We start from the raw sequence: 9103 nt of genomic DNA, 5'->3' as shown, positions 1-9103 counted from the left end.
AATTAAATATTTTATTTAGATCAACTTAATTAAAAAAATAACTTTTCTTTAATTAAGTAAAATTCAAAAATCTTTCTTTCTTAAGCGGGAAAAGAATTTACTGATTTCGTTCCTTTTCTTCTCCGCAGCCTCCAGCAAAAAAAAAAACTTAATTAAAATTCTTTAATTAAATTTATTTTAATTAAAAAAAATTTTCCTTTAATTAGAAACTTATCTTCTGCAGCAAGAGAAAATTTCAATTCTAGCTTCCTTCCCCCGAAGCTTAATCTGTGAATCACAGCCTCCGCGAACTGCCACCATTCGCTAATCCCGCGAATCGCTGAAACCGTCCTGCAAATAGCCCGAACCTTCTAGCGTCGAACCCGATTTGATCGTCTCTTTCGCGATCCGTCGTTGCCGCACGTGAAGCCTCTGCTCCTTTCCGCGATTCACGATCTCCAACCGAAGTCCCGTTTGTCGATCACACACCAAGACCTTCTGCCGAATAGAACACCTTCGCGAATCGCCAAAGCCCCCTTCGTGAACTGCTCTGCGGAATTGCCGCAAAGCCCTCTTTTGCGGACGATCAGCTTCCCCGGCGGACGATATTCCCTGCGCGCAGCCGAAATTCTTTTTTCTTGCCATCGAACTTGTCTCTGATATCACTTGTTGAGAAAGAACAACATAAATCCAAAAGAACACAAAGAGATTTAACGAGGTTCGATAAAGATGTCTACGTTCTCGGGAGCAGAGTCGCGACTTTTCAGTAATTCAGAAAAGGGAATACAAAATTCAGAGATAATCTCTAAAGTTACATACAAGCTCAATTTATAACCCTAGAAAACACAAAAAAGAAATCTTGAGTATGATATATAATTACCAAATTACTCCTATACCACAACCACAACCCACATAAGGAAACTCCCCTGATTTTGATCGAATCTTCGGCTCTGCTCCGCTCCTGTTTTAGTACTGTCCATTTATGATATATGAGTCATATCTAACCGAAAATAATATATCATAAAATATTTTTAAATTATAAAATATTAAAAAGTAATATTCTCCAACCGCTAAACTCCATGAGTCTTTCACGAAGTGTTTTATTCATCAACCTAAAACGCATGTATTATGCTGTTCTGTTATGTGGACATATCTCATATGAATATTCCTTCAATTTCTCCATATATTCTGTCATGTGTTTCCACAGCAAAGGTACATTCCATAAAATAGGGGCCAATAAAATAATTGAGAAGATGCCTAATTTATAACTATAACTATATATATATTACCTAAAGTAAAACTAATTCATTATAAATAAATACAAAGATGTACTATTTTCTTACAAGTCGTAGAATTATTTCGATCATTGTAAGTAGTGTTTGCCAGAATTTATATACCGGTGTATCTTCAATAAAACGTTATATGTTACTGTCGTATTTCATATACGACCATAGCAAGAATAGGTTTCTGACTGCAGTGAGAAGCATTGATCGACGATGATTGACGGTGGTTGATGGGCAAAGAAAGATAGTTGTCAGTGACTATAAAGATTAGAAGTTATTACTGGGTCTTTAATACGACGTTGCAATCTACGACCGTATTTGGGTACATCGTTAGCAAGCGGGGGTCATTGACAGCGGCGAGCAGTTGTGGTCATAGGTTATCAATGGCGGTCGATGACTATGGAGGCCGGAAGTTATCACCAAGTGCTCAATCCAAAATAAACTCTTAAATTCCCACTTTCAGTTTTCCCATCAATTGAAGAGATGTGACCGATTTATATCCTCTAAGTGAGATAAATTTTGATCATTTGGCAAATAACTCCCTTAACCATCTTATCAAACTTTTCAAATTAATCCCCCTTGATAATAAATATTTATCTAATAATTTCAGTCGTAATGACCTCATATTTGAGTGATCTTGAGCTCGTTGGATTTTCTTAGTCAAACAATTGATTTTACTTTAGAAATGTCAATTTTGAAATTCATTTGACCATTCAATTGATGAGCAAGAGCTTGATAATGACTTGATATGGGCTTGACCGGACTTGTATTTACTAAACTTTGATATTATTGACTTCATATTAGAAATCAGAGCCCTCAATGATCGTGATTTTAAATATGAAATATTAGTATTAAAAAAATTACATCTAGATTCATATTGGATATGTGATAAATATTTATTGATGATGCATCAATATCATTAGTCTAATACATCCCACAATTTCTTATAAAATAAAAAGATCTAAAACAAATTAAATATTGAAAGCCATTTACAGAATAAAATAAATGTAAAAAAACCGGTCTCAAACGACCATGAGTCTAACCCTACATTAATCTTCTACAAAACATTTAAAATATTCATTTATTTATTCGAAACTTATCCTCCTCTCTTTAATATAAAAACAAAGAAAAACGGTTCCCTGCTCAATTCAGCCCTGTTCATCCCCACTAGCCGAAGAACTCCACTCTGCTCGTCGAGAAAGAAAGCTCACCCATTCTCCTTCAATCCGAATCCCCCAATGGAATCCGAAATACAAACCCTAGCCCGACGTTTCCACCTCCTCCAACAATTCCGTCTACACTTCCGCTACATCGGAGCAACCGCCGCTCTCCTCCTCCTCTGCTACTCCTCCTTCTATATCCCCATACCTCCGAACAACCCCGGCGATTTCCTCCGCCACGCAGCCGCCATCCTCATCAGCCCCAGCTTCGTGTTTCTTCTCGGAAACACAATCGTCCTTCTCCTCTTGGCCGAATCCCGCCAACTTTCATCCTCCCCTGAATCCATCTCCTCTGAATTCAACTACTGCGACATGTCTTATCCTTCGCCGCTTCACCTAGAGCCGATTGAAGAATTACTGTGCGACGAAAAGAAGGTTTTTATGGAGGTTAATTCTGTTAGGCGGAGCCAATCGGAGAAATTTGAGCGAGTTCGGGAGCAGCCGGAGCTCCGGCGAGCTGAGACGGCGGTTTTGGAGAGGGAAAGAAAAGGGGCATTGGCGCACGACAGTGGAGAATCGGAGGGAGAGGAAGATGCAGAGCATTTCCAGCGCAAGATAGAAGAGTTCATCGCGAAGCAGCAGCGGTTTCTGAGGGAAGAGTCCTTGGCCGTGGTCTCGTTCTCCGAAGAATCAGCCCAGCGTTACGCAAAAATAAAATAGAATATTTACATATATATCACCCATTTCTTATGTATTTACGTTCCTGCCACCCTATTTATGCATAGTATTTTCATTATGCAGAAAAGCAAAGCTTTAAGTGTAAGATATGTAAATATATCAAAATTGGGTCGTTAATTTATTATTGTTATTATTATTGTATTTAAGCGGAAGGCCGCGGCTTCAAGCACAAATTCTTGTAAATTTTATTTTAACGCGTGTTAGAAAATTCACGAGAGTAAATTAATGGATTATTGTCTTAGTGTTGCACGAGAATTCATCACACATAGATAACAAAAGAGAAGTAAGCAAGATGAGACCTTAAATTTTTACGTGGAAAACCTTTGAAATGAAGAAAAATCATGTGGTCTAACCTAGTTGAAATAAATCACTATAAATGATGAGTGCATATGTTTATTCTTCTCATAAATTAGGGAAGATGAAATTATAAAGGTGAATATCTACAATCTAATTGCAGTTCTTGGTGACAGCAGGTGTGACAGAGTTCTTGGTGACAGCAGGTTGCAAGGGTCATTATTGATTGTTATGGAGGTAGTAGTCCATCGTGAGTGTTGTAGATGATTGCTCCAAAAGCGTTGATTGACCACAAAAATTGTAGTAAACAGTTATAAGAGCTGTGGACCACATAGGTCGTAGTGGCGGGTGTGAATGACGTCCGTAGACCGCCGGGGCCGGAGTCAGAAGCTGCACAACGTTGGTCATAGGGGCGAATATGAATAATATTTGTAGGCCGCAAGGACAATTATGAGTTGCATGAGCTGATGACTACGTAAATTGTTTGGGCGAGTATAAATGATGTTCGTTGATCGTGGGGGCCAGAGTTGGGAGCGACACGAGGTATGAACCAAGTAGGCCATAAGAGCGAGTATGAGTGACGTCTGTAGGTCTGAGAGGCCAGAGTCGAGAGTTGCACGAGCTATGAATCACTTAGGTTGTAGAGGCGGGTATGAATGACGTCCGTAGGCCGTGGGGGTCGGAGTCGGGAGCGACACGATATATGAACCACGTAAGTCATAGGGGTGAGTATGAATGACGTCCATAGGCTGGAGGGTTGGATTCGGGAGCTGCACAAGCTGTGAACCACGTAGATCGTTGTTGACACATGGACTGTAGTGATGAGCTCATGTCCGACGACGATGACTAACGATGTCTAGTTGGTGGTGATCAACGGTGATGGTTGACAGTGACAAACGGTGACCGACGGATGTCGACGACTGTCGGCGGTGATTGATGGCAATCGGCGGCGATCGACGACAATCGGGATGATGTTAGACTTCAGTTCCTTCTCAGAGCTTCTAGTTCTCTCTGAAGTTTCAATTCTCTCCCCTCATGTGAGGGGTGAGACTCTATTTATAGTGTTTAGGGTGTCATTAATATATGAATATGAATTATTTTGATTGGAACGGTCTAGAGAGCTTCCTCCAATCAAACGATATTTAATGGACATTTGAGTGCCTTAAAGATGTCGGAATTGAGTGATCGGGCTTGTTGGATTCGTCTCGTCGAGACGCTCAATTCGAGTATAGGCTTGCTAGTGTAGCCATCCGTTTGATCTTCCAAATGTGTCCATAATTCTTCCAAGAGTGGTTTAATTACTTGATCTGAGCTTGATTTGACTCGGATTGGACTAGTTTTCATATCATTAGGCCCGTCACATCGAGTCGGTCAGTTCAACCATAAGTTTGTTCAAATAGAACCTCTGGATGATTTTTAAATAAAGTTTTAATATTTCTTGTTCAAAATATTGCATCGAGATTCATGTCGGATGATGAAAATTTGTTGGTGCCGTATCATTTGCATCGCTATTTTCGGGCGAGATCATCTTTGTCATCCGAAAATATCAAAATCCGGACTATTTATTTATTTTTTAATTAATGTATTATATATAATGATCATTTGGATTATTATAAGTATAATTTATCTAAGGATGTAATTAAGTTGATGAGCATGATGACATAAATACCTCTACATGCGTAAAGAATCAATTTTGTTTCTTATAATTGAAATTGATTTCATCAGCAATATGACAAGATTTTTTTGTTTTTTTTTAATGAATGAAATTAATTTCACGAGGAATATGAAAAGTTTTTATATATATATACAATAATGGCCATTTAATGGTTGTATTTTATTTTTAAGTCTATAATAATGAGTATTTAATTGTTGCACTTCTTTTTGAAGTCTATAATAATGAACATTTAATGGTCAAAGCCCTTTTTTATCCTATAAATAGGCCTAAAGAACCGTGTAGAGTCGCGACAAGCGTTGCGGTAGTGTGTCGTAGCGACGTTTCGCTGCAACGCATCACAACTGGTACTCACGGCGGCGCTTCAAGGCGATGCCTCGAGGCAGAGCGTCGCGGCGACGCGTTGCAGCGGGGCGACGCGGCAACATGACGCTTTGAGGTGGTGCAGCGCGGCAATGCATCGCGGAGGAGCATTGTAGGGACGCATTGCAGCAGAGCATCAAGGAGGGGCATCACGACGGGGCGTCGTGGTGACACAACTCATTGTGGTGAAATGTGGCAGCGGAGGGTTGCAGTGGGACGTTGCAGCGACGCGTTGTAGCGAGGCGTCACAGCATCATGACGGGTTGCGGCGATGCGTCGGGGCGATGATTCAAGGCGGCGATGATTCAAGGCAATGTGTTGCGGCAGAACTTTGCGGCGACGCGTTGGAGCAAAGCATTGCGACGGGGCATCGCGGGGACGCAATGCATTGCGGCGATACATGGCGGCGGAGCATCGCAACAACACGACCTATTGCGGCGGTGCGTCACAAAAATGCGTCATGGCGATGCGTTGCTACAAAGAGTTGCGATAAAGAATTTGGGCGCAGAGTTGAGGTGAAAAATTGTTGTGCAGAGTTGAGGTGAAGAGTTGCAGGGAAGAGCTGCAATGAAGAGGAAAGTAGTCACCGTCTTGTGTAGCAAGGAAGCAATGAGATATTCTTTCACATTGCGGCGAAGAGGAAAGTTGTTCCCATCTTGCGTAGCGGGTGAGCAACGGGATCGTCTTTCTGGTTGATGTCGTGTCTCTCTTGCACATTTCTTCAAGAAATGTTGTAGTTTTTCTGCCGCGCTTTGAGAAGAAGATTTTCATGCTTATGTGGTGGTTATATTTGGAGATCGCCTCACTATCATCGGAGTACTGGAATTTTGGGGAGGCAATGCCAACTCTACTTGAAGATGAGTGGATTTGTTGTAACTCTTGTATAAGTATATGTTGGTATTTGTAGCATTTTTTATCATCTGATGTGACTTTTGTAGATGATGATAATGTATTTCTTTGTCTCTTCCACACTAGTTGTGGCTTCTTAGTTATGCAAAATTCTGTAATCAAAGTTAGAACAAATTTTTTTATAAAATAAAGAATCAAGTATCTTTTGTGGTTCATGTCTTCCTAAATTTTGCACTCTCCCACATGTCTTATAGGAGCTTGAACCGGTACTTTCTAAGACATGTAACCTTTTGATTTTTGTAGTGAAGACCCTCTTAAGCTCGTCTCCCAGCAGCATGGTAGCTTTTTATTGGGTCTTGCCTTCTAGGTTTAACTTCCAAGAGCATGGTTGAAGGGAGAATCCATTGAGGATGTAAGACCAATTTTGAGTTGTATCACCAGAAATGGTCAACAGTATTAACTCTTAACAAAGTTGTATGAAATCCACTGAGGATGGTTGACCTATCGTAGGTTGTTGGTCGAAGCATTTGCTTGACGACCGTAACCTATTATGGAAGAGGTTGAAGGAAATCCACCAAGGATTTATGACCTATCCAAGGTTGTATATCAAAGTTTTTGCTTGACGATTGTAGCATGTAATAGAAGAGGTCAAATCAAGTCCCCCTTGGGATCGATTAAGCCTAGAATGAGGTGTATGAGATGCTCTGCGTTTCTCGAGACCAGAGCGTAGATCACAATGTACCGTATGTTTTCTTGGAAATATGGTTGCAGTCATACTCACGAAAAATGTTTGACAACTTATTAGTTTCTTGCTTTTGAATCCTTTTGCCCCCAACGTGAGTGTTTTCCATGTGAGCTTGTAAAATAACCCATGTAATGGGTCTTAAAGAGATCAACTTCTTGATCTAGTTGAAGAACCTCAATACGATGAGGTGGCAGTGAGGAAGTGCTATTTGGGTTAAAGATTTCCCCCTGTACAGAAGCGATTCTATTCTCGTGGATTTGTAATCTGAATGAAATATGGGATGACTTCCCCACCACAGTCGTGTCGGGGAAGTTAACAAGAATAACATTTCAAGACTACAGTGAAGGTTGCCCCCCAGCCTGGAAGAAATTGTGAAATACTTTGTACTTAATAAGATGTGAGAAGACAACCCTACTACAATCGTGCCCAGGACGTTGATGTGAACGACCTTTTGAGACTACAGTGAAAGTTGCCACCCAAATTAAAAAATGCATCGAAGATGATCTTCATGCTTGAAGGAGGTTCCTTCGCTAGTTGGATGAAGTACATCATTAGGAAAGGAAGTAGAAGCATGGTGTCGTACAGTGTAAGACAATACCGAATGGGACTTCGCTTCCCACAGATGACGCCAAACTGATGCGTGCAAAAAAAATTCGTGACGGTAGAGTAATGGATTATCGTCTTAGTGTTGCACGAGAATTCAACACACACAGATAAGAGAAGAAAAGTAAGCAAGATGATACACCTCGAATTTTATGTGGAAAACTCTTGAAATGGGGAAAAACCACGAGGCCTAACCCTGTTGAAATAAGCCACTGTGAATGAAGAGTACACATGTCTATTCTTCTCATAAATTAGGGAATATTGAATTACAAAGGTGTATAACTATAATCTAGTTATAATTCTTGGTGAAAGCAGGTTGCAAGGGTCATTATTGATTGTTGTGGAGGTAGTAGTTCATCGTGAGTGTTGTAAATGGTTGCTCCAGAAGCGTTGATTGACCACAAAAATCGTAGTAAGCAATTATGGTAGTTGTGGACCACATAGGTTATAGTGGTGAGTATGAATGACGTTTGTAGGTCGTCGGGGCCGGAGTCAGGAGCTGCAAGACATTGGTCGTATGAGCGAATATGAATGACATCCGAAGGTCGCAAGGGTGGTCAAGAGTTGTATGAGCTGCTGATCACGTAGGTTGTTTGGGCGAGTATGAATGACGTCCGTAGAACAGGGGGCTAGAGTCGAGAGCTGCATGAGGTGTGAACCAGGTAGGCCATAGGGGCGAGTATGAGTGACGTCCGTAGACCGCAGGGGCCAGAGTCGAGAGTTGGATGAGCTATGAACCACTTAGGTCGTAGGGGCGAGTATGAATGACGCTGGTAGGCCATGTAGGGCTGGAGTCAGGAGCTGCACGATGTATGAACCATGTAGGTCATAAGGTCGAGTATGAATGACGTCCATAGGTTGCGGGGGTCAGATTCGGGAGTTGCACAAGCTGTGAACCACATAGGTCGTTGTTGGCACATGAACCGTAGTGATGAGCTCATGTCCCAAGACGATGACTGACGACTTCTGGTTGGTGGTGATCGACAATGATTGGTGGTGATCAACGGTGACGGTTGATAGTGGCGGACGGGTGACCAACGGGTATCGACGACGGCAGGCGGTGGTCAATGGCGATCGGCAATGATCAACAACAATCAGGATGGTGCTGGACTTCAGCTCCTTCTCAGAGCTTCCATTTCTCTCTGAAGTTTGAAGTATCTCCCCTCATGTGAAGGGTGGAGCTATATTTATAGTGTTAAGGGTATCATTAATAAAAAATATGAATTATTTTGATCAGACGGTCCAGAGAGTTTCCTCCGATCAAACAACATTTAATGGACATTTGAGTGTCTTAAAGAAGTCAGAATTGAGTGATCTTGGGCTCGTTAGATTCTTCTTGTCGAGACACTCAATTCGAGTATAAGCTTGCTAGCGTCGCAATCCGTTTGACTTTCCAAATGTGTTCAAAAGTCTTTCA

At 41.3% G+C, this 9103-nt stretch overlaps 1 protein-coding gene across 1 annotated transcript; it reads left to right on the top strand.

The window, feature by feature from the left end:
* Nucleotides 1-2367: 2367 nt before the first annotated feature.
* LOC110027588 lies at nt 2368-3118 on the top strand (the record flags this gene model as incomplete). Its single annotated transcript, XM_020729084.1, is given in 1 exon segment — nt 2368-3118. A coding segment is annotated over 1 exon segment (618 nt), but the record flags the coding sequence as incomplete, so codon positions are not given.
* Between the last annotated feature and the right edge of the window lie 5985 nt (nt 3119-9103).

This window comes from Phalaenopsis equestris, unplaced genomic scaffold (genome assembly GCF_001263595.1).
Source record: "Phalaenopsis equestris unplaced genomic scaffold, ASM126359v1 Scaffold000428, whole genome shotgun sequence".
Lineage (NCBI taxonomy): Eukaryota > Viridiplantae > Streptophyta > Magnoliopsida > Asparagales > Orchidaceae > Phalaenopsis > Phalaenopsis equestris.
This window is presented reverse-complemented; position numbering and strand designations above follow the sequence as displayed.